This window comes from Anticarsia gemmatalis, chromosome 1 (genome assembly GCF_050436995.1).
Source record: "Anticarsia gemmatalis isolate Benzon Research Colony breed Stoneville strain chromosome 1, ilAntGemm2 primary, whole genome shotgun sequence".
Classification (NCBI taxonomy): Eukaryota; Metazoa; Arthropoda; class Insecta; order Lepidoptera; family Erebidae; genus Anticarsia; species Anticarsia gemmatalis.
Window position 1 is genome coordinate 4,116,048 of NC_134745.1, and position 25,875 is coordinate 4,141,922.

Below are 25,875 nucleotides of genomic sequence, written 5' to 3' on the forward strand. Positions count from 1 at the left end.
GTGATGCGGAGTTTTGATTTGAAAAGTGATTTGCATTTAATATTTAAAGAGTCTGAGTATGTGTTTGTGTTATAAATTTAATCATCGTGTTTTTTGTAAAATAATATATCCTCGATCTCCGTCGCCACGCACACAATCATCAACTAGACCCAGGTAAAGAATGTTGAACTCGTATACTACTAATAATATTTATGTGTGTAGTTAACAATAAAATTGAAAGTTTGTTAGAACTGGCATTACAAATAATGATTGTAACGTACCTACCAAGTGTAAATTTGGAAAACATAGTTTTAAAATAATATTATAAAAAAACAAAATTGTCACCCCTGCCTCTGACTTAAGTCAGGTTGATGGCTATCATATGAACGCATGAATCTACTCTGTAGGTAGGTAGTCTTATATGATAGGGTGTGTAATGAGAACTTTTAAACTAACATTTTAATTTTGATATTATTAGATTTAATAAACATGGGTTCTTTTTTCAAAACAAAAAACCAACGCCAACTCAACCGCCGCACTCGGCTCGCCGCCTCCTGTGAGGTCATTGAACTGCTTATTAAATAGTATCAACTGTTAGGTAGAAGTTCATTGCTAGGTATGTACGAACATGATATGGTATCTTGATCTTGAGGAAGTGTTCAAAAGGCAAAAAACTAATATTTAACATTTGCGCTTGACAGTATCAGAACCGGGCTTTAAGTTTTAGACTAGGTGTCTTTTGCAAAAATATAAAACAGTTTACATGGTACAGAAAAAAACAATTTTCGGGGTGTTTTTTCACTGGAGTTAGTACACATAGGAACAATACAATATTTTCTAACCATTTTGTTTGTCCACTATAAGCAAAACAAATTATTTAAAGCGAAACCGCGAGAGCGCAACGAGCCTATGTAGGTATCGGCAAGTACTAACGAAATAGCAGTGTCGTGAGATGACGTCACACGGCCGTGCGGCCGCTTCGCCGGAGTTTGGCGCGAAGGCCATACTTTGACGTTTAATATCTCGGTCATTTTTGAAGATACGAAAAAAATAAAAACAGATTTTTTATCCTTGAAGTACCTAGTTTTTAAATATGCTCATAACAAAAATCATTGGTGTGACTCATTGTATGAACTTGCCTATTGTTTCCAAACACGCGAATGAACACGAGTTATGATTTAATAATGCTTGAACTTATATGTATCTTTCAAACGTAACTCGATATTTCAGGATTACATCAAAAAGATTCGCTGTGTAAGTCGAAGTAGATAAAGTTAGTCTTATAATGTTAATTTAAGCAAGAGATGATCTGTATCATAGTTGCGAATACACAGTCAGCTCCAATGTACGCAATACAAATGAACCACTTTGTGTTACGGCACTATCATGAGTGTAAATCACGGACAAGATTGAAGCGAACAGGTTCCCAGCAACACTATCGTCCAATCGATAAACAATATCATAAAAGCTTTTCCCAGGCATCATACGGGTATAACAGCCCGTTTCACGTGTGTGTGCGCTTCAGACAAAGCCGAGCAGCCAAGAAAAAACCCTCTAGAGTTTCACTTTCCTCATGTATTGTGAAGTGCTATTGTATATCACACTACATAAAGCAACATAAGAGCACTGCCGTCTTTTTGTCAAGGGTTTCATTCACCACCTTCAAGACATTCCTATGTAGAAACGACAAACAATTATTCCTAAAAATAACAAAACAGTGAAAGACTTCGCAGAAGACATATCTGTGTGTTTCTGGGACATACGACCAATGACCATCTTAAATATAATCTTAAATCGGATATGGTCAGTATCTTATATGGTTATACAACATGATGTAGCAATATGACATTAATTTGAGGTGGGTTCGAGGTGCTTTTAATTTACCACACTGTTTTAATATGTCCAAATAAGTTTTTCAAATATTTATTTAAACCGGTATGGTAAGAAGTTTCAAATGCACGAAAAATATTATATACCTACCCTATAAAATCAATCTTTATTGTACAGTAAGCACTTCCTAATTTACTTGACCCAATATCAAGTTAGTACATCGAACTGTCTCTGATTGTGACATGCGTCTATCTCCTCTAGACGTTTTGCAATTGATTGATAAGGTTTCTTCTATATTCCCGCCCTGAAACTTAACCGAGTTCATTCTGACGTTATAATCACGAAGTTTACAAAGTCCCATCAATAGCTCATCATTCAGGCGTTGGAGGCGATTTGCCTCAATAGGTTTTCTCAACGTTAATACATTAACTTCTCGATGTACGAACGAAAGTAGGTTATCTATGTAACCAAGCATTACACGTCATATAAACAAAAACATATGTATGTCAAAGTTAAAAGTCTGCACAATATTAAAATTTCTCAAAGTGAATTGGAAAGTAATTTATAGTTTACAACTTGTTAAAGAATTTCACGTGTGTTGAAAGGTCGACGGACCTTGAAGATTATCAGTTAGCTAATATTTGTTCTTTACAAAAAGATAGCGCCGTTTAAACGTTGGTATCTGTCGAAAAATTAACGAGTGTGGGTGTATCCCTATATTAAAAAAGCAGACCGAATTTACACCGAATAAGACTAATCTACGAATTGATTTTATCATCAGTGTTTACCACTGATCCAAAAAATTGGCATATAAAACATGAACTCTTGTTTTATTTACATTACATGCCAATAATATCAAAACAATGAGTAATTTAAAAAAGGATAATACCTTGTCACTACAGACGCAAACGTAGTTAGGGTTGCAGTCAGAGCAATAGCATTCGGCGCATTCACTCCAGAAAATCTCGCCGTTGCAGCCTAGACGGCCCCCCGTTTCCACGTCCACCCACGTCGATCGCTTCATCAGGAAAATCTCCTGGATCACAAAACACTTAACAACCAATAAAACGTCCAAAGCACGAGCTCCTTTCAAAAAGAAGTCAACATCACCAAATGATGTAACCCGTGTAGGCGTCCCAATTCATCACTTCACAACGAATTAAATGTCACTGACACCTTGAAATAAGTGATATACGAAACACAACTGACGACGCACGCGTCACGGGTATACAACGCCGCATATAAAGATATCACCAAATTTTCCAAGTTCACAAAATAAACATGAGAATGTTATGAGAAGGTTGAGCACAAGCATAAACGGCGCGAAGGTTCCACGAGCGAGGCGGCAAGACCGCCGCTCTACGGCTCATCGGGCAGACTGCTACGCGCGCAAATCCGACGCCTCGCCAGGCGCTCACCTCCGCCAAGGAAGTCCTCTGTCACCGCGACACCCGAAATAAATTGGAGTTCTTCTTTGTACAATAACTTGGCAAAAATCACTTAGCTATTGAATAATAGCAAAGCTCTAGGTTACAAATAATACCCGAGGTCATAAATATTATAGCATATATTTATCTAATATATTCTTTTGCTTTGTTTTGAATTCCTAAAATCTTAATCATGCTATCAAACGAATCAAAACATTAAATCGAGCGATGACAAAGTACCTATTGCAAATTGACATTGGTTGAGTTAAAGCAGACCTATGAGAATAATTAAAAATTTCATAGCAATCAATCGATATCACTATTGTCACATGAATTACAAAACTGAATGATCACGGCCACTCACAACTCACGTAGTAAATATTTTCATTGAACGTGACATAATGCTTTGTTGACAAATATTTAATGGAAACATAAATTCTTCGCGAAGGTTTCATGCAGTAAAGTCACTTAAGTAATTAATATATCGCTCTATTTTGAACTGTAGCGCAATTAGCAAATAAACAACTGGCGGTCACACGAAATGCAACGAACTTCCCACGAATGTAGCGTCATAGAACGGACTAAGAGGTAGTACAATTAACAAAGCCGTTGAGCAATTTAGTACATAATTTTAATGGATTATTGCATAGCATAACAACAATTGTGTCAAAGTTAATTGAGAAATTACAGGCTGTAACTTAGTAAGTTAGTCTGTCTCAGAGTCTAATTAGGCGTGGCTAATTAATTATTTTACTCGCATGTAGAAATAATAATAAAATAAAAAAACCGTTTAATATTTTGTTTAGTTATTCGTACATAGTGAGTACGTAATAGCATAATTTGTTAATTACATTATGGAGTATATCTTAGTAACTTCCTGCAAAGGGTTGTATTGTTTATTAAAAAATGTTGTAAACTTAGAAGGCCAAAAATATTATAAAACTACAAGTTCGTGCTTTGCCGTTTTGTTGTACATTTTTAGCGGTATCACGTTTTATCATAACCAAACAAAAACACTTTCGATTCCGTTCAAAGCATCAGTGAAATCTCGTCGAAGTCAAATGTTTGTGCTATTCAGGGTTAACTTATTCATTAAATCGACCACAAAACTGGACACGCGCGTATTCTGTCTGCGGTCTCTTTTCGTGTCACCTGTACTGTCGTCTGTACGTGATTCGGATTTTTGCGGAATCAGGAGCACAAACGCGTTGCAATTTATATGTATTTGAAAGTAAGTGGGTAAAACTTTCCTTCGATTTCCCAATACGGTCCTCATCTTACAAAATAGCTAAATGGAATGCGGCAATGAAAGCTTGCTAATTGATAAACCCGGCACTACTAACTACGTCTAAATATAGCGGTGTAATCAGAAAACCCTTGTAAAAGTACCGCTTGCGCTAGCACATTATCCAGCACTACCGTTGCGCCAGCGGCTGTTTACCACCACCTCCATATTAGCCAAAAGCGGCCATTCACGCATACAACTTTGTCTATTACATGTTGAAATAACTACGTGTTTATAAATGTGTTTACTAATATGTGTACAAGAATGTCTAACAAAGAAAAATCATTATTAAAACCGAACCCAAAGATCACGTTTAAGAACAATAGTAGTAGGTTAGTAGCGCTCAGTGGTAGAGTTGGGCTTTTGTATTGTACCATTACGATACGATGATGCTGCAAAAACAGGAATCAATTTTTTGTTGAGAGGTGGCAAGTCATCGTTTTTGTTGTTGGCATCGGTGCTGCCGTCTGCGGCATTGAACTTGGAAATCTTAGCGCTGATTTATAAACACGTGTAGATAGTACACGCTCGAATTGACTTTGGTAATTAGAAATCGATTTCATAAGATACTGCCAGTCTAGTTTAAATATTCGTTTTCGTATATATTTGGATTCCTCAGAGGCCTCCGTTTTTATTATACCTCCTACTAATTATACCTTATTAGTAATTATTAAATAAAATTTAAAATACCCCACCACATTTTTGAGTAATAAAATATTCAAACAGGAAGATAGAAGAATCAGAAAAATTATAAATACTAGAAAGTGTTATTTAAACTTTGATTGGGCCCAAATAAGGACAAAGCAAATGTATTCGTACAAAGACAACGGCTGTGAATGGCCTATGTGGGTGTAACGAAGGAGAACGTGGTTTGCTGACTGACTAAACTTACTGAATTAATTTATAACGGACGATATTGTATATTAGTTTACATTGACATTATCATATCAAGAGTTATACGCAGCTACCTTTAACTAAAATATCTTTAACGTGTTATTCGTATCTACATATGATAACCTAACCAGTATTTATATCTTGTACCGTACCTAGTTGTAATCATTACGAAGGTATGTAATTTACGTATCGAAATCTGAAACAAGTTCAATGATTGCAGGTTAACTAACAAGAGTAGCGGATTGTATTTACCTACTGTTTGGTTATATAAGGTTTATTATTTATTACTTATTACACATGCACGTTTATGATGTAAGGACAGCTGTTTGTGTGGACATTATTACCTTACATCTATTCTAAAAAAAATTACACACGATCAAGATATTTTTTCCAATTAGAGGACATCGACACGAAACGATTCTTTGTTTAAAAAGGTTCAAGTAATTAATAAAACATCTTGGTTATTCTATATAACAGCTTCTAAAGTAATCTTTTTAAATGACCAATGCCCGACTGAAACTAAATAAGGCAATATGTGGGCGAACGGCATTTAGGCTACACGCCATCATACTTGGAGATTTGCGGATGACTTGAAACATTTTATGTGACTTACTTGGAAATACGAGATGATTAAAATATAAATGCAGTTCGGCATGCGTGTAATCGTGATTCTTTAACTGGGAAATCTTAAGTGAATCAAGAAAAATGTGAATGTGGTAACAGTTTTATATTGCAGCACCTCCTATGTACGACAATATATTAAAGTAACAAAGCAGGTAAGTTTGGCAGGTCATATTAGTTAACTATAGTTTGTGCAAACTCCAGTCACACCTTGAGTGTTCTAGAAAACATATATCGTAAAGATCCTCATGGGTAAAGTTTCTATGTTGAGTAATTTCACATTGACAGTGTAGAAACTATGATGGATGCATGCGGGCTTCAATTGTTTTACGATAAATTCTGGGAAGTAATGATTTTCCCACGTTGAATTCAAGCTCATGTTCACTGTGCCTACTCGAGGGAATATAATAGATCACTCATAAAACGACCAGAGTTTAACAAAGCAACGGAAAAGCGGCAAAAAGAAAAACAATGCGACATGCATCAGCTAGTGGCAGGAAACAGGTGCAGCTGAAAGAAACATGTTCATTCTGCATTGTGACACCGGTACTGTGCTAACGGAAAGAGGTTGAACAAAAAACCAGCATGAGTTTAATTGACTCTCGATTTTTATAATCGGTTCCAAAAATAAGCGTACAATATGAACCCAACTACGTAGGAATAGGAAAAAATAATTAACAGACAGGTAAGTAATAACTTTTTAATGAGAATAGAATGAACTAAATCAAAGCAACCTCACGTGTTACATAAGTACATTTTCAATGAAACCTAGCTGAAAAGGATACTAAAACAAAGATACGTGGGAAGCATTTATCAGTGACTTTAAATTGTAAACAGGGCAATTTATAATAATTACTTTCGGTTGACATTTGAAATGGAGCACATAATCTATTTTTTACCAATACAGGCAGTCGGTCAGGCAACTGTTTTGTAAAGCGAATTACGTATCTATTGTCGTACATGACATAAGATATTTTTATGAATTGTAAACGTACTAAACACTGCCATAATCTGCTCACCTTGGGAATGGAATGTTAGTACCATTTACTATGTAACCAGGCCGTCCGAGGCTATGTACTGACATATAACAAAGCTACCTATATTATTCCCAAGATCGTACCGTTACCGCCACGTAGAAGGAATCTCAAATCCAATTAAACGGAGTCCTGTACAATCGGGAATGTAATTTTCTATGACAGGAAAAGCCATACAAGCGAGCTTGCCTATGAAAATAAGCTTTATTCCTACGAAGATTAAGGTTACAAAGGACTCGGGAACCACAATGAGGCCATTCAACTCTGTAACAGCTGGACATGTTTTTATAAGGAATCTTGAAACACGACCTGGTTATAGATTTTTATATACTTCTGCAAGACCTTTTGTAAGAGAAATCCGCCTCGTGCACAAGCTGGTAAGCGAACTCGTTATAATTGTTAGACCTTGAAATATTTTTATGATTTTTTTACATACACTTATGCGTGAAGCCCACGTAATAAAATTATATTACGTTATGGAAAGGCTAATGTAGTCTAAAATCGAAATAACACCCACGCTACGGTTGCATTATGTCTGTTCATGTCAGACTGTAATATAATTGGTGATATCGATGATCGAGGGCGTCACAGATCGGTCCTGTCACCGTGTCGCCTTGATGCAGACATTCCTCGGAGCGGGAAGTAGAGCCGGTATTGTGGGAAAGGCTATTACGTATGTGCTACATAATAATAAAACATATTTGCATTTAATAAAGAGCACTGTTATATCAAGGAATGTCGTAGTAACATGTAAAGATTAGTATTTAACTAAAGTAGAGTTTTTCCTAAGTATTGTGGAATATTGAAACTCTTATTTATTTTATCGGATTATCAAAAGTTTCAGATAATAATTACCTACCTTGTTTTTTTTCTTAACTCGTACGGCATCTTAATATTGTGAATATTACTTAACCCACGAGATTATTGATTAGACATATGATTAGTATCAACTGATGATGTTCACTAACGAACAAAAACAACGATTTACGATTAAAGCATGGAAATAACATCATATGTGAAGTTTTGCAATACTAATTGATTTATTAAATGTAATGTAAATGATATTTGGTAAAGGATAAAAGTGAGTGTGTTGGCGCCAATCTCGTCAAGATGAGAGCTAATGTAATGTAAGGGTCGTGAACTTTGCTAGTAGGCATCAACCGTTGCCCAAGGCTCCTTGATTGAATTGATTTCGATTGCTTCACTGGCACGCAGCTGTTGTGAGCTATACACGTACAAATACAACCGGTTAGATCCTTTAACATCTGTCGTTTACCTGCACGCACCTACATTTTTGTAAGTACTGTGAATTGAATGCGAACAAGTATTTTATCAGTTGGTTAAAATAATTAACATTTCTTAACCGAGTAATCTTAATTATTACGGTACAGAATACGTGTAGTCTTATTAAGAGTAAGAAAAATAAGCAAACATTTATAAAATGTAGATGAACAACTTTTGAGAAAATATTCGGCGCATATGGTAAAATAATAGTGGCATATTAGGAGTAAGCGTTAGGTCAATGGAACACGGAAAAAAATAAAGTGTGTTAATAGATGCAGACGATATTATTGCGAATCTATCGATTTACACATAAAATATAGTTGATTGAATATTCATTCGTGAAGACACTTGTCTTCAAGACTATAATAGTACCTATCGTGTAGATGAGTGAGGAAGAACTTTATGATATAACAGTAATTTAAATACCAAAACGGTGATGTTATTCCGAGATTATATGGCCGAGAACCACTTAGGGTGTAAAAAAATACAGGGGAATAAAACTCTAAACTAGGTGAGTGTATTAGGTACGTTTTCAAATGAGGAAATTGGGATACTGCGTTCTAATTCAATTAGTGAATTACATAATATAGACCTACTCCTGGCCGCAGTTAATGGAACATGGTAATGGAATCGTAAGCTCAGGTAACATGTAGAGTTAATTTATTACTGCAAGATACGCTCAGATCTTGTTCTCATTGGAATAATAATTGCGGTATCGATTAAGACCACAGCTACGATAAAAAGTAAAGTGGAGCTCTACATCCATAATTTTATTGTAGAGAAGAAACAAAGAGCAGGGAAAAAACGTTAGCATGTTTTCTATATAACAAGGGCACGTCAAAATTATGCAATAAATTATTATTACTTTTGTATATTTTTGATTAAACTTATTAATGTGTAAAGTGATACAGTATAAATTACAAATATAGAACAACTTTCAAGTTTACTTGGCGAAACTTTTCGTAGTCCTTTATCAGTTCGTAGTATGAAGATTATAAGCTCTATAATAGTTTGAAACTAAATACAGAATCTCTTTTATCTCTTGGGAAATGGAAGATCATAAAACATAAAAATATTGTTTGTTAGTAAAGGTCCTGCGAAGCGAATTTGGACAGTCAAGTTGTAATCGAATAGGGTATCGCGGATATTGCAACATCACCTCATGGTCACCATGACCATTATTATGTACTACACTTTCGCTTACTCCATAAATACTGCTGCGATCTTATTAGGCAATGGTAAGCTTAGGTATACAATGCTCGATAACTGCGCATATTTACTACTCCTAAGTGCTCCCATAGTTAACTAGTATTGTATAGACTTTTTGTGTGACGTACTGGTGTATAGAGGTATTTTAAAACTCCCTTTTCAGTATTTATCTATTTTTATCTATTCAACGTCGTAGATTTATAAATTGTCCTCAGTATTTGTCTATGTCAGCAATGTCTTAACCATTTGAAATTACTTATGCTTGATTTGATTGATTTTTTGTTATCACCAAGACCCGTACCTGACATTAAAGTACTTCGTACTCCAAGATATCGTGATACAAAGCGAGCATAAAATAAATATACGATACTGTTAGTAGTTTAGAACATGCAATAAATATGTGGGTTATATCGCTATTTACCTGGTGACCCAAGCATATGCAGTCACATCAATCTATCTATCTGGGCTAGTTCAACTCAAGCCGGGGAAATGGGTTACCGTTAGCTATTACTAGTTATAGTTACAAAGGTTCAGAAAGCTTTTAACTCGTCCCGTATCAGTATCGCTCACGGACCTACCGTTTTATTTTATGAAAGAGATTTACAACATGCATTATTTGATTGAAGTCGCCGTCTTTAGATATTAGTAATAGTTTGATGCATATGACAATCATGTTCATGAATATAGCATCAAAATTCGTGAAAAAGAAAGCGTATGAATAAGTATCATAAAATTTTAAATAAATACAGAAACTAAGAAATGTTGTTGAGTGGTGTAGAAACAAGTATTACTAGTAGATTCATGATATTCTAGATTTTAATTGGTTAACATTTGCATATTAGCAGAATTGTTGCATTTTTTATAAGTATTTTGTTACAAAATAAGCCGTGGAATTTTGTTAGAAAGATAATATGAGCAAGTGATAAAGTCTGTTTACTCGGTGTGCCGAGTAAAGTTTAATTTACTTAACTGAGTTTGATCAACAATAATCTTTTTATTAGAAGCCATAAAGCACAATTTCGTGTGAAATAAAATATGAAATTCAGATACAAATATCTGTCAATAAGAACTCAAATTATGAACAGTCCGACCGGAGCAAATATTTAGAAATGGCCACGGAAGCAAAGTTTATTTTGAGATACGGACACATGGAAGAGTTAAAAAATATGGGACACGTTTAAACCAAAATATGGGTAAAGATCTAAATGTAGTATGTGTAGAAATACTTTTTAGTCACCAAATAACCATAAAATCTTACGCAATGTAATCTTTAATTTGTTAAATATGCTACAGGGAAGTTTTAATGTATTTATAGAATGTTGTTTGTAAGAAAGGATAGAATGGTTAAAAAGTTTAATTTCCTATTTCCCCGAGGAAATCTAACTTTATGAAGAAACGGCATGCGGATATCTACGCCCTTACAATCCTTTTACTTGTTTAACAGGTTTGCGACGATTTCTCCCTTAACGATTTGTAAACTTGGTATGCGTTATATTATATTGAAATGATATTCAGACCTACATAATATTATGATAATGTTATATATTCTTTATCTTGTTCCGCCCTAGAATTCATGGTCAACGTTTTCCCTAGTGAAATCCTATAATTCTAATGATATGCCCAAAACTAAACGAGACTGTAGAGGCCTCTTATTTATCACGAATATATTTTCACTCTAACACAACTATAAGTTTAATGATCACAGTTATAATGCCGCCAAGGCGCGTCGTTGTGTACAAATACAGAAACAATTACATTACATCCATACAAGTTTACACGTATGTATGTATGTTGTTCAACAATAGAAAACATATATCTATGCACATGACGTCACCCATTACAACTCGTATGGTATGAAAGCTGTGCTTTGACACGCGCATAAGACGCGACCTATGCGCGCGCGCACTTTCTACGCGATGCGATAGCGCAGATTACTCGCGTTTTTGCGAGCGATCTGCGATAATTGCGCGATTCGTGTCTTCATTAGCGATAACGAGAATGTTTTATAGCCGGAAGCTTTTTGACGGCTTTCCTGTGTTCTTGGTTAGAGGGTCGTTAGATTTATGTGCGAAAGTATATTTATTTTATTTAATGGGTAAACTAACGTATTAAACTAATTGGCATCGATTTGGCAGCGTTCGAGTAACCCATTAAATTTAATAACAGACATTAGGAAAGGTAGTTTTATTCATTGTCATGATTATTTAAAGTATTATTAAGATGTTGTTACATATTTCAAGCCGACGAAGAATATACGAAGTGATTTCAACTGCGTGTAATTTGAGCTCTAAATTTATGAATAGAAATTCAAGGCTTTATACGTAACTACAACTTAAAACTAATTTTGCCTTTGCTTTGGACGAGTCGTTATAATATAGTATTAATCATGTGAATTGGTAGGTAAGGTAATAATTGTCCTGTTATTAATCACCAGATCTCCGCCCACAAGTAAGTTAGTTAGTTCGACTACAAAATTAAATTAATGCCCTGTAACATTGACAAAAACTAAAGATATTTAATGCAGCCTACGGGGGTATATCTAGTCTTAATTAGAATAGACTAAGTATCTAGCCTAGATGAGAGTAATCCAGTTGAGTTACCAACTTGCAGAGATATAATCAATTAAAACAGTAAAACTATAGGATATTTACAGTGAGAAGCCTGATTCGTAGCAACAGAAGAAAGCCAGTAAAAAGGAGAATGTTTATTATCAACATAATTATTACCACGAATGACTCAACATTTTGTTTATTTTCATTCAGAAATCAACCAATTTGCAATGAAAAGTAGACGACATTTAAAACTGAACCACATGACATGACGGATAATTATAGTACTTTATCAATTTAATTTCGATTTACTTTAAATTATGCCTTGGAGCAATCATTCCCTTACACTATAAAAGTATCCTGACAACTTTCGTAGAGGCGACTGGTAACCTGCCGGTTTCCTCATCATGCGTTGCACGTAATGTTCACAATGCGCATGCGCAAGAAAGTGGTCGAACCGCGCAGGTGCCACTTTTGTGTTAACACTGCCATTGATTGTTTTTAATTACGTCATAGCTTTATAAAGAAAGTAACTTTTTATTTTTTGTTTTTATGCACTAATGATAGTAGTCAGTCTGGTTTTAGTCAACTAAATATTAATGCGCAGACTAACTTGTATTCACTTATTATGGTACTTAGATTTAATTGCTGGACATGTCTGTGACCCGACGGTTTATTAATAAATCTAAAATTAACTGATTACATCAGCTGTTACATTCGATTGAATGACAGTTGGTCTTGTGGTTGAATATATTTTCCTTCCAGCTGTTTAAAGTACATTACGATTGACGTCAAATAGATGTTTTGATGGCTATTGGTAATTCGTTATAGAATAAACTGATAGAGATCCCCATATTCATATGCTGTTTCGTATAAAAGGTATTTTTAGACTATGACTTTGACCACATGGACATATAGAAGTATGTTCTTTTAAGCCTTATTTATATTATAATTTCAAAGAGCTCTACGGATATTCTGGTCTATCCGTGAGACACCAAGGGACTTTATAGCATAGTTGCTAATAAAATCCTTGTTCCTTATCTCATTATCGATGGGTAAGTTGTCGTTTCTGGCTCTACATGACAACAATATACACTTGAAAACGTTTTGCATTTGAACTAAGCAAGTTTAACGTAGTTTATATTTAAGTATATAATTAAAACCTACTTCTATTAAAAAAGTTAGTAATCTCAAGCAGTAGCATAGTGTTCAGATTTCAGATACAAAACATATTCATACAATCAAAAAGAAAACATTCAGTATGGCTAACTTTCATTTTCGTTTCTCGTTCCTCGTAGCTGGACCTATTTAAGAGTAGATTTGTATAGTGATGTAGTGGTGTACTGACCTGGTGGTTGGCGAGCGCGGGCACGGAGGCGCTCTGCGGCGGCACGGCGTGCACGGGCCGCGCCGGCTTGGCGGCCGCGCGCTGCAGCGTGGCGCGCTTCACCGACACCATCAGCCACACGTCCTCCACGCGCTGGGCCACCTTCACACAACAATACCCTTTATTGTCTATTCAGAGTATTCAGACTATTGTAGAAGTATTGCTTGTACTTGTCAAAACGGTTGCTCCCAAAACAATAGCATTTTTTCATCTTATTGCCAGTGGAATTCGTGAATCTTCATTTACCAGAGAAGAAAACTAAAAAAGTCGTCTTGTGTGTGTCCTAGTCTTAATACCACTCTTAATTATGTTAGGCTTTCAACTCAGTTCATCGCTGTAGTTATGTGTATTGGGGTTCCATTAGTTATTGGTAAATCCAGTGACTTTTTTTAAGGTTTTTACAGCTACTTAGGATTTAATATGTATAACCACAGTATATGGGCAATGTACCTTATATACCTAAAAATAGTATATCCTTATTTTGAACATACTCATTTATATCGGTTACCTAAGCATGTTTGCACAAGGCACATTAATCAAACCAGTCAGATTCCTAGGCGATGATATAATTGTGTAGAATTTTATAAGTCGGGTTAAAAAATGTGTTGAATTGAGTGAATTAAAAAAGTTGTTGATTGATTACGAAATATAATTTCCGTCAAATGATGATGCGTTGACCCAGTTAAATAAATCGTTGACCAAATTCCTAGTATGGGCAAAATTCTTCGAATCACATAAAAGTACGAAGTTACCTAATGCCTAATACTAATATTATTCATTGCTCATGGGATACGCAAAATATATTTTTTAAATCTGAAGCAAATCTTGACTGCCAATTAACGTTTTGTTCATAATAGGATAAAGAATATAAAACTCTTCCTTATTTTAGTTAGCGTGAATTACACGTAGCTTTCTTTGGTTCCTGCCCACTCTCATAGGCATGAGACGATATTTTATAAATATATCTGTTCAATTCATGTATTAAAAAATGAGATTAAATTAATTTACATAAACCTGGAATGCCGGAAGGATAAAATATACCCATGACAGACATATTATTATCATGTCCCGCATAGGTTTAGTACGAAAGACATAATAATATGGTCTTTATTGTGTCTGGTATGACGAAAGTCAAAAGGTTAAGTCATCATGACTGACTTCTGACATACCTGTGTGACGAGCGCCCGCGTCTCCTGCGTGGCAGAGTGCATAAGCATATCGCGGAAGGGATCGGGCGCGGACAGGCCAAAGCTCTGAGCATCCTCGAGCAGCTTGTCCACGGCGATAAGCCCTCCTTCACCAGCCAACAGTTCCACGCCCGTCGCACACCACTCGTTCGCCTAGTATAAACAAACATCGTAGGTACTCCTTTCTCTCACAATACGAGATAACTCAAAAACAAAAGAATTGTGACCCCTTGTTTATATTCGTTGTTTACATAAACATACTCGCGGAAGAGGTAAACAACGATGGAAAGATAATTATATAATTACGTAATTCATCGCGTGTTTTAAGCTGATTGTTAAATTTCTTCAAACGGTGAACAGTGAGCGCAGTGAATTAAAGTTTTGGAAACCTCGTAAATTGTTAAGATAAATTAATGTATAATAAACCAGTGTATAAAGTTTCAGTTACCTTATCTATCCTGTCCATTAGTTCTCGAGCTTTGGTCAGAAGTAGATTTCGTTTCTGTATCTTGTCAACAAGCAGCGCGCTGGTTCTTCGCAGTTCTTCGCATTTTGACTCTATGTGGTCCACTGAACTTAAGGGATCTTTCATTAACGTCTCCCCTGTAAGAAATATTTTAATTATTACTTGATTAATGTCAATAACAGCTGTAAATAAGTTTGATGTAAGTAATACTATGTAATTAAAACAAAATAACCTGAATAAATTACCGATTTAGCAAACATTTTAAATAAGATGCATTTAATTTTAAATATAGAATTACATTTTTCCTCAGACAGCCAGTAACATATAACTTCAAAATTCGAATGAGGAATAAATTTATTTTAATGATATTCTCGTGAGGCATGCTCACTAGCGTGATACCGTAGTATTACCTACTACGTCACTGTTTTATATTTAGTATTTAAAATATTAACTTGTTATTCGATTTAATTATATCAAAAATCTACACGACGTGCACGTACCGTCTTCAATCACTGATGTTGCAGTTTCCAGATCACAATTACAAAGTTTTTCAAAATCGCCTGCCTCTTGTAAGAGATTGTCCACCCTGCTGGCTGTCTCGCCCACTTCCGTCATGTCGCATGCTGTCTTTAGATGATTGTCTAAAGTCGCCTGCGTGAATTATAATTGCTAATTTAGCTTTGGTAAGTGTGTTTTTTTATCTTTGTATTACTTTTCTCTGGCTTAAAACTGCTTTGCTTAAACCATTATTTTATATTGTGAAGTCTAAAGGAGTATTTAATTGTTTTTTACAGTCCAAAGAAGTTTGGAGACGCCATTAGAATAAAAAAGAAATTTACTGTCACTGTTATGTCACATGTAAAATAATAATAGTGTTGCTTTGCGGTGTTGTGGTAAAGTATCAATAAAAATGGCTATGGAAATAGTGTGTAACTTTCGCAAATGCAGAAAGTCTTTGTCCAATCAAGCGTGGGTAACGACATGCTCACATGCATTTTGTGTTGAACACGGAAAACGAGAATTCAAAAGGACTGCTGAGAACTCGTTGACTTGTCCAGCTTGTGGCACTGAACTTCGAGATAAGTTTGATGTTATCCAAGCTGACCTTAGACCCAATGAGACTTTTAAATCTATAGTTCTAGCTGGTATGAGGCCTGACACGATAATGGACATTGCCATGCGAGCCATGTCTTTTTGGGCCTATCAAGTGGAACAGGAAACTTTATATCAAGAGAGCGTCGCCAAACATACAAGAGAGAAACTTCAGTGTATGGAAGAAATCAATAACCTGAACCTCCAAAAATTGAAAGCGGAATTAGAGACGTGTAAACGTAAAATTAGTTCTCTGCAAGCGGAGTGCAACAAGAAGAGTAAGCAAGCCGAGGATATGAAGGCGCGTTTAGAGGACAAGTCTAGAAAAATACAGAACTTGACATTCCAGTTAGACGCTCAAAAAAGAAAGGACTTTCGGAACTTCGACGGTATGAATAATCAAGAGAAGTGTCTGGATATATCAGATTTAGTGGTACATCGAGCGTCTTCGGATTTTATTTTTCGACCAGCAAAAGATGACGATGAGCCTCATCACGTAAGCTCGCCAAAAACACCGATGTTTGACTTTCGAAATCGAAAAAAACAGCCTTCACATTTTCAATTCAGGCCGGTGAAATCTTAGTAATAGTTTACTAGTAGGTACGTTAACTGTTTGTAAGTAGAATTAAGCGAAGATTACCTGCATCTGTTTAAAGTTTAATAAAAATGTTCTGAACTTCAGCCAGTGGTTTAGCTTCGTGGAATGTTTTTGCCAGGAATTGTCAAATTGTTTTTCAGTCTCGTCCAGTTGCACCAATAATCTGCAAACAAAGAAATCACGTTAAAATTGCAACTCTATTAATACATTAGTTCATTCCTGAAAGTAGGTATACTTTCAACAGCAGCTGGTTATACTATGCTTACTCAAATTATGATTAAAGAAAAGGTTTAGATTAAGAAAAAAACTATCGAAAAATAACGAAGTTTCAAATCTTATTTAATGCTATCTAAACATACTTTTCATTACAAAAGTTAGCAAAGTGTAAAGTCCAATTGTACGAATTAGCGTAGTATTTAATAGCTGCTGTCCTTTTCATTTATACTATATTATATTGACTCTACTACATTAATTCGTGATTTATCATCATACTTAGATAAATGACACTAATTACAAAGGTTGTTTACCTCTCAACCGCAGCGACGTGGCTGATAATATTATAAGTAAGATTTGGTTTCCGTACTTGCGTCAGTAATTCTTCACCTTGCGTTGTCGCCGACGACAACTCTGACTTTAAAGCTTTATACCTGGAAATAATGCAAAATAAAATAAATAATTATTACAATTCAGACGTTTTTTATTATAATGTAATTTAATCAATTAACTTTATAATAGAAGAAAGTAATAACACAAAAATAAGTAAGATTGAATTCCCCAATAAAAAAAAATAAGTAGGCAAGCTAATAGGACATTTTGCAAATTATTAGGTACTAAGTAAATAACAAAAAGTTGTCACTGAATTTCTTCTTACCTAGTTTCCTGACAGTCTAATAATTCTTTGGTTTGTGTCGGGTCGTTTCCCATATCGCAGTCTACAATCTCATGCATAAACTCGTCCAATTTACTTGAGATCTCTTTCATCAATGTAGAAAATTTCTCCAGAGCCTAAAATGTAACATTATAAATGCATTAAAAATATTGATCTAAAAGAACAACAAAGAAGCATTAAATAAGATCGTTGTATTTATAATTCAGTTGATAAAAGTTGTAATAAACAATTACACGGTTGAGTAAATTTCCTGCAGGTAATCGTTCTCAGTATTTCATAAAGGCGATCGGCACAGTATGAAATTTCCCACATATCCACACAATATTCAGTGCGCAAGGATAGGATAGACATCATTGAACAATTTATTATCAGCGAAATACCGGACCCCGTCAATATGACACGGAAAACTTTAATAGCGAGATTCAGGCCATTATATTACTCTATATTGACAACTAGGTGGCGCTAGTTGTGATAGTTAACGTTGAGTATCCCTTTACAGTTGTAATTGCGGTCAATTGATAGGATGAGGATGTTATAAGTACCAATATGATTAAATGATGTTTAATCTTACTATTCGTTGCTGTATCCATTCAGCGTGTGAATACTGTAGTTCGCCCCCGAGATCTGGAGTCAACTGCGACCGGTCGAAGTGCTCGTACAACTCCTCGACCGTTGAACAGACTAGCACCCTGAACCGGAATTCCTCTTTGAACAGCTTACTACTGACTTCTGATAGAGCTTTTTGTAGGAAACTCGCTGGTCGCAGAACGAACACTGTGTGAATTATTCCGGGAAAGAATTCCTGAAAAGACGGATAATTAAATGTTAGAAACATTAATAATAGAAATAAACTTTACAAGCGTAATAGCCGTGACTTATGGCTTCAAAGATAGATAGTGGGCGAGTTGTACTGTTATGTAGGCTAACAAAAATAATTGTGTTAAAAGTGTTGAAATAATAAAACGCAAGTCTTGAAGTTTCATTTCAAAAGTAATCCACCATCAAAAAGGTAAAGTAAACTTCATTCAGTAATTGCATTTCTACTTTCCTTACTACAAGTGATGAGCTAGATAATAAGTATATGTGTGTACTAACAAACTATTTATCTGTAATTGCTAATCTAGAGACGCGGCCATTACTGCGGTCTCAAGAGTTTCATAGTTACGGGAAAAGTAGACTTGGGCCTTTGGGTAGTTCCGCTCTGACGGAGATGAACGGTTATTTGATCATTTACTGGTATGTATGTCCGAAAATATTAGCTTTACCAGTATTTGTTAGTGGATACGCTAAGACAGCTTTAAAATATGATGTAGCTTTAATTTTTTATTAATATTAGTCTGAAACTTACTGAGATCCTTAATAATACTGTTTTGACTGAGTTCCATCGGTCTTTTCTTCGATCAATTATTATGTGGAAGCCCATGTCTGCTTCTAATAACCTGAAAAAGAGAATTCAACTCGTCAATAATGTAGTGAGTATCGATTTTTAGGCAGTTATCGTTAACTTATCAAACAATTACGGATTCAGTCTCGTATCGATCGACGTGTTCCCGCAATATTCAACAATCCATGAATTTGTGATTGTGGTTAAGCGTAACAATCAGCGCTTTATTTATTGATCAATCAATGGTTGGCGTTACCAATATTTATCGGTGCGAATCTAGCTTTTTGCGATTCACTGACTTTTTATATTACACCTGCTTTCACCAACTTAATAGTTGGGACTATACTAAGCCTAAGTACCTTATGACGTTATCGTAAAAATCCCTCACTTTTCATAAAAGGGTACTCGGAAAAGCATAAGAGCAGTTGCGGCTGACCAATAACTACCCAACTCACTTACGCTGTGATCGTACTTATAAATTAGAAAAAAGAGCATTACATAAAAGTACCTAAGTACCTACGTACTAATAAAAATGAATAACGACTGAAAGTCTGCCAATTTATTGTCAAATACTTATTCCAAATGACACTAGCTATAATTTCTTAAAAGAACATAAAAGCATCCATGCACATTATTTGGTTGAAGTAGGTATATAAGTACTCCTGACAAACTCAGTAATGGACAGATATCTACATAGTTAATCATCAGCTATGACTAACTCTGATGAAAACGATATTTTGATACAAAAGAAAGCTAGACAGTCGTTGCATACATACATCATCAACGAAACTATTACAGCTGATTGACTTTCCTTGATGATGCTGCAGACGGTGTAGGGCCACATACAACATAGGTACTTAATAACATCAGTAGTATTTAATCACTGTTTTATCATGTATTTACAATTGCATACATACATATTTCGACCATCATCCTACTAGAATATAAATGCGAAAGTTTGTGAGTATGTATGGATGTTTGTAACTCTTTCACGAAAAACCTACTGAACGCATGTTAAGGCAATTTGGAACACGATAGCTAACCTGGCTTAACACATAGGATACTTTTTAACCAAGGAATTTATTTCACGCGGGCGAAGTCGCGGGCAGAAACTAGTAAAGTATAAAAGTTTACTTACGAGGGCACGGAGGTGAGATAGAGCAGCAGCCTGCGGTACTCGCTGGGTGTGATGACGTGAAAGTTGTTGTTGTCGGGGAAGGTGATGAGGGGGCGGTGGTCCCGCGCCAGCCCGCCCGTCGCCAGCGCGTACTGCGGCAGCAGCAGCTCGCTGACGTTGCGGCCCTCGTCGCCATCGCCGCCGCAACCATCGCACTCCGCTTCTGGAAAATAACATCTCAGCGTGAATTAAGGACTGTAAAATCTATTGTGAGGCATTACAGATACGGAGTAGTTGGATTTGGACACGTATGAAAATATTTTCCGACGTCATAATTTTTTAAGGGTGAAATTGTATTTATCCGTAATTCATTGAGGGACAATAAGTAACTGCAGGTCAGGAACCCAGCTTAAACATATGTAGTGTTACAATAGAATTATTGGTCTACCAGTGTTACAATATCTCTATAACATTTATTTTATCCAAAGTAAAAAATCTCATCGTCTTTATTGAAAGCAAATCTTGTACAATATCATGCGACGCAAAAATTAATTGTAGTTTACAAATACATAAAGATGCGATGATAGGTTTAATTCCTATTGCGTGATACAAATAAGAACATGCGTGTAGAATAACTGTAGAACAACGTGTAATAAATACGACTGCCGGTAAAACACTTGACAGAACAATATGAGAGGCAGTCGACAGCTATGAGAAATTTACGATGTTAACAATCAATAACGTTGCCACAAATAGAGCTATAATAAGACTCGGGACACTCGATAACACGGTTTTGTTATACATATACTTATTACACCCTCTTTGTACGTATGTGAACGGAAGAATGAGAAACAGGTGGTGAATAAAATGTTAAGCTCAAGTGGTAAAGGTCAAACAGATTGTACATTGTTGACGATTAAAAGTAAGAATTTAGGTCAAATCGCTTTTCGGTATTTTAAAGGAAATATTTTTTGGAAAATGTACCAAACAGATAGAAAATATGTTAATGGCGGATTCTCATGAAAACTCGTTCTGCTCCAAATGTAAGTTAAGACAGAACACAACATCTTTGTTTCATTAAAGTAACAAACAGTAACGGATCGTAAAAGTCGAATCATTAAAAGGCTGTTTTCTTTAAGATTCATGGCTGCTAAACTATTTAACACCATTTTACGCAATACTAGTTTGTATGTAGTCGTTGTAAGCAGAGTAACAGAGTTGAGTGAGTAATATGCACTACACTCTCTGATTTTAATCTTACAGAATTGTATGTGGATCAATCAATTATCTCACATATTCATTAACATGTGAACTTTAAAAAATACCATTATATAATCAAATTCTCATCTCGGCAACTTTCGTTTATATTAATAAAAATGTCATATTAAATGAGGCGCGCTAACGAGTTAACTTTGCGGATTCGTTTGGTCCAAGTAGACGTTAAGCTCGGGCAGGTAGTGGAAAAGTTCGAGTCATTAGAGTTTTCAGATAGTTACCAGACCCCAGAGCCAGTACATAATAGATTATACAATAATGGTATAAAGACCTACATCTTCACACCAGTTAATGTGAACAATTCGAAAGGCAAAATAGACTGTGCTTTGTGGTGCAAATTAAGAGAGGGACGCAGAAGGCAGCCGAGCATTCGACTGCAACCAGCTCCGTTAATTGAATTGAACTTGTTTATCAATATTTATTTATAACTTCTTCATGTAAAATTGTTAACAAACGAGAATTCAATAACAAACAATTTCAATTACCCATGAATTGATGTCCGATTGAAACTGTTCGCGATAATGAATCCATTTAGGTCCTCTTTGTTATGAATCTGTTCCTTATTTCGACGTTTCCATCAGCGCAAAAAATAATGTCTAAATAATTGTCACGAATTTTTCAACCTTCAATTCTGGAGTCGACTTTGGACATTTGAATAAATTACGGCCATTTGTCCTTGTAGAAAATTGCTGTCTAAGCAATCTGTATAAAGTTCGTTACAAAAAGCGCGATCGCGTGATGCCATACAATTAATTATATGGAACATGGTAATAAGAAGTTAGCGCAGGGAACTAGGAACCAATGGATTTATCAAGATGGATATTCAAGAATTTTATAATATAAACCTGCTTAAGTTTCTCGGTCACTTATTGTAATAGCGTCATAAAATATTATGTCGGCCTAAGTAAGTAAGAGAAGTGATTTGCGTTTTTGTCGCATGCGCCACTATAATAACGCGTTGATAAAAGCCAAAGTTATATTAGTTTGGACTAAAATATAAAGCCTATGCTTTTAACGGCGTCGGATATCGCTTAAAAGCTATTTACCTCATTTAGAATATAAATCACATTTATACCGTCAATTGTCTATTGTGGGAGCATTCAAAAGTTTTACAAAAGGCACAGGGTTCACTTAGATAAAATATATGATGGAGATGTCTCTATCAACTGAAGCTATTGTGAAGGAACCTTTTATGCAGTTATTCCTGTACTATTCAGACGGCAACTCGACCGGCCAGGTCAGGGATGTATCAACCTCAATCGAGCCAGACATTGTGACAAACAAATGCCGGACGAGTACCATTTAACAAACGTTTACCTGAATTTATTGAGCTCGGACAACTGTTAGTACCCTTTATTGTCTCGTTTCAGCTTTACTTTTATATAATTTCGTATATAGATTAGGGTTTAATGAAGTTTAACATCTTTGGGACTCTTTTATTAGTTCTTGTTACTGTCTAGTAGGTCTTTTAACTTGTTTTATGGATATTCCTACAAGAACAAGTTGTCGATATAATTTGCTAAACAAGATTTGAGCCCTGTTTTTCTTTGATACAGGAAACGGAAAAAATATTAGCTGGTATTTGAGTCAGCATTTTCTTGAATTGTTTCACTTTGTATGATAATGCAAATCGTGTTGAGTTATGGCAGCGCTTAAGAAATCTAATTTTCAATTATTGTTTGCAGAAAATATCCTTAATTTATGCTCTTAACTTCTTACGAGCATCCACGGGGACGGATATGGGATGGTAATATTCTATTTATTATCAGTTGCATGTTTAATATTCTCGTAGTCGGAACAATATATCGTGATACACATAGTATTTGTAGGTAGAGCAACAAAGAGATCTATGGAGTATGAAGGTCGGTCAAACTGTTACTTAATCTAACCGCATCACTATGAGCATAACCGCAGCGTACTAATGATTTACATAACTAGGCCATAAACACATGAATTACAGTTTCAACTAATTTAATAATTCGGTCACTGGTCTGTAAGTACAGTCTACATTACCGCTCTCCCGAATCGCAACAACAATACTATTTACTAAGATTGTTCGGCACATCCTCATTTTTATTACACCTTTATTTTTTCGGTGGTTTTTCTTATGAGCTTGTAGAAAATGATTTTTATAAAACTTGTTACATTGATTGATATGCATGCATTGATATTTAGATCGTACGTTTCACTACTACTCCGCTCGGAAGGATAAACATGTGTACGTAATAAAACTGATTCCCTGTAGTAAGTATTACATAATAAATAGAATAGAGTTGGCTAGACATACAGGCACTACAGACAGTCTAGTAGACTTATTATATCTGTATAATATCTAACGTTGTTATTCTATGATGGTGTACACCAGACACCGTCGCTCGCTTCGCTGCTTCCTTCCTACAAGGAATCTTGAGTGTCTATGCTAATTTGTGTACTAAATAACACCTCAAAGGAATTACTTTTACCTGAATAAATATAAGCTTAAAGCAGATTTTGAGTATGATAAAAAAAATACTGGACATTATAATTTTATACACAATTATGGCTTAAGTACTGTTATTGCGTTTTTTTAAGAATACATTTTACAGATTAAAAATTAAATGAGGTACTAAAGAAAACGTTAGCAAGTGGTCTGTTGATGTACGATGGAGATTTGAAGTTAGACTTTAGCTATATAAAGATTTGTACCTATGATACCGATGAAGTTGATAGCCACAAAGAGAAAATATCTATTATAAATATCGGCCCGATGCGTCAAGCATGTATAAAAAGATAAATGTATTTATGTGGACGCAGCAACGGCCTGTCTCTACATCTCTAGATAAGATTTAGTTAACGCGTCGTTGTACTTTCCTACACATACACATTCTTAAATAACGTATACGTAAGCATCATTTATTTATGTGCCTGCTAGTTCCCGACCTAATAAATCCTAAAACTAAAGGAGGTAACAAACTCCGAGCATATCCATGCATACGTAAAAGTCTTACGCCCCTAATTTCACTAACACAAGAGTGCGAGGCGCAAATTTATAATACGCCAACGGTCATTATTCAAATGGAGTTCGTCGACCGCAGCTCGCGCGGTAAGGTCAACATCATTGATTCACTCGTAAGCAAACAAAAGATTATATATCTGCAACTTTATGTGCATTAAATTAGGTAAATGCGGAAATGTGTAAAATGTAGGTACTGGAATGCAGTAGTGAGTACTCAAAACTGTGCAGTCACCGTACACTGTAGTCTGTACAGCTGATATTAAGTTACATTTCTATAGACGTACTCGCAGTTGCACAGTGCACTTTATTCCTAGCGAAGCTAATTTTTATGTAGATTTTAATGCGTTTTTTAAGCAAATCAAGTAGCAGCTCCTGTTTAATGTGGATTTAAGGTTAAACTTGTATCAAAAAGTGGATTTTTATCAGACTGTGTTTAAATTAATGCTGTGTATTTGCGTACTAACCGTGAAAGGCTATGCACGTCTCGTTTGTTTACCGCATCTGACCCAAGACTCTTCTCTAGTTTAGCTATAGAATAGACCTCTCTCACCCCCGGTTTCTGAGTACATTTAGCGGCAGTTTATCTATTCAATAGCGCTTTTTTATGAGTTTTAACGCTATTGAATAGATAAACTACCACTAAATGTACTTACTTAGAAACCGTAACCCCCGGCAAGCTAAACTTAGCGTTTCGCTCTATATTTATAGAAATATTACGAGTAGAAATAAAATTATTACCTACACATTTTCTTAGAAGTAGTCTTCAAGCCTGTAATTACAAATGATCGTCTCACGGACCGTGATCGTAATTGTAACAAGTTCTACTTATTCAAGTTTAGGGTTAATAACATTTTAAACTATTACTTAACAACTTTATCATAGTATCGTTCATCATCGATATTAAGAACGTTGGCCAGTTTCAAGACTTGTAATTAAAGTGTCGGATAGCTTGCCTAATAGATAAAGTGACGGCAACTGTGTAAAAACAACTGTTACTTTAAATTATGATTATTAACTACCTACCTACTACTAGTATTCTGCAGACGGATGCAAGGAATACACGCCAATGATTTTATCGTTACTTTATAAACAAAGAAAAAGTTAATTAATTGTCGGTGCCCAGTTCTGCGGACTTCTGCGTGGGATGTGGGTGTATGTGAATACCCTGCACTCAGATTACCGGAAGGATTTGCATATAAAATCGTATTAGGCAATTGGTCATTTCGCCATGAACTGGCGTGAACCTCGATTGAAACCCGGTTGAGGCATCACTTAGTAAGAGACATAAAAAAATGTGTCTGATCAAAATTTAATTGTATTTTGTTCTGGATGTTTTGTATGAGAACGTATAAATTTACTACCCAATGGCCGCG

The 25,875-nt window shown here is 35.4% G+C and overlaps 1 protein-coding gene across 10 annotated transcripts in view; it reads right to left on the bottom strand.

The window, feature by feature from the left end:
- LOC142972305 (guanine nucleotide exchange factor DBS-like) overlaps window positions 1–25,875 on the bottom strand; it is a 76,421-nt gene that overhangs the window by 22,591 nt on the left and 27,955 nt on the right. For all 10 annotated transcript variants that reach the window (XR_012959449.1, XR_012959452.1, XM_076113298.1 and 7 more), the window contains exons 2-11: window positions 20,254–20,455; window positions 19,080–19,170; window positions 18,303–18,533; window positions 17,714–17,847; window positions 17,370–17,489; window positions 16,885–17,005; window positions 15,653–15,803; window positions 15,135–15,289; window positions 14,669–14,839; window positions 13,461–13,601 (exon numbers count right to left, since the gene is read on the bottom strand). Coding sequence is in view for 8 of the 10 variants with exons in the window: in XM_076113298.1 (XP_075969413.1) it covers window positions 13,461–13,601; window positions 14,669–14,839; window positions 15,135–15,289; window positions 15,653–15,803; window positions 16,885–17,005; window positions 17,370–17,489; window positions 17,714–17,847; window positions 18,303–18,533; window positions 19,080–19,170; window positions 20,254–20,455 (1,517 nt within the window). In the remaining 2 variants the exon portion in view is untranslated. The remainder of the gene's footprint in view (window positions 1–13,460; window positions 13,602–14,668; window positions 14,840–15,134; window positions 15,290–15,652; window positions 15,804–16,884; window positions 17,006–17,369; window positions 17,490–17,713; window positions 17,848–18,302; window positions 18,534–19,079; window positions 19,171–20,253; window positions 20,456–25,875) is intronic.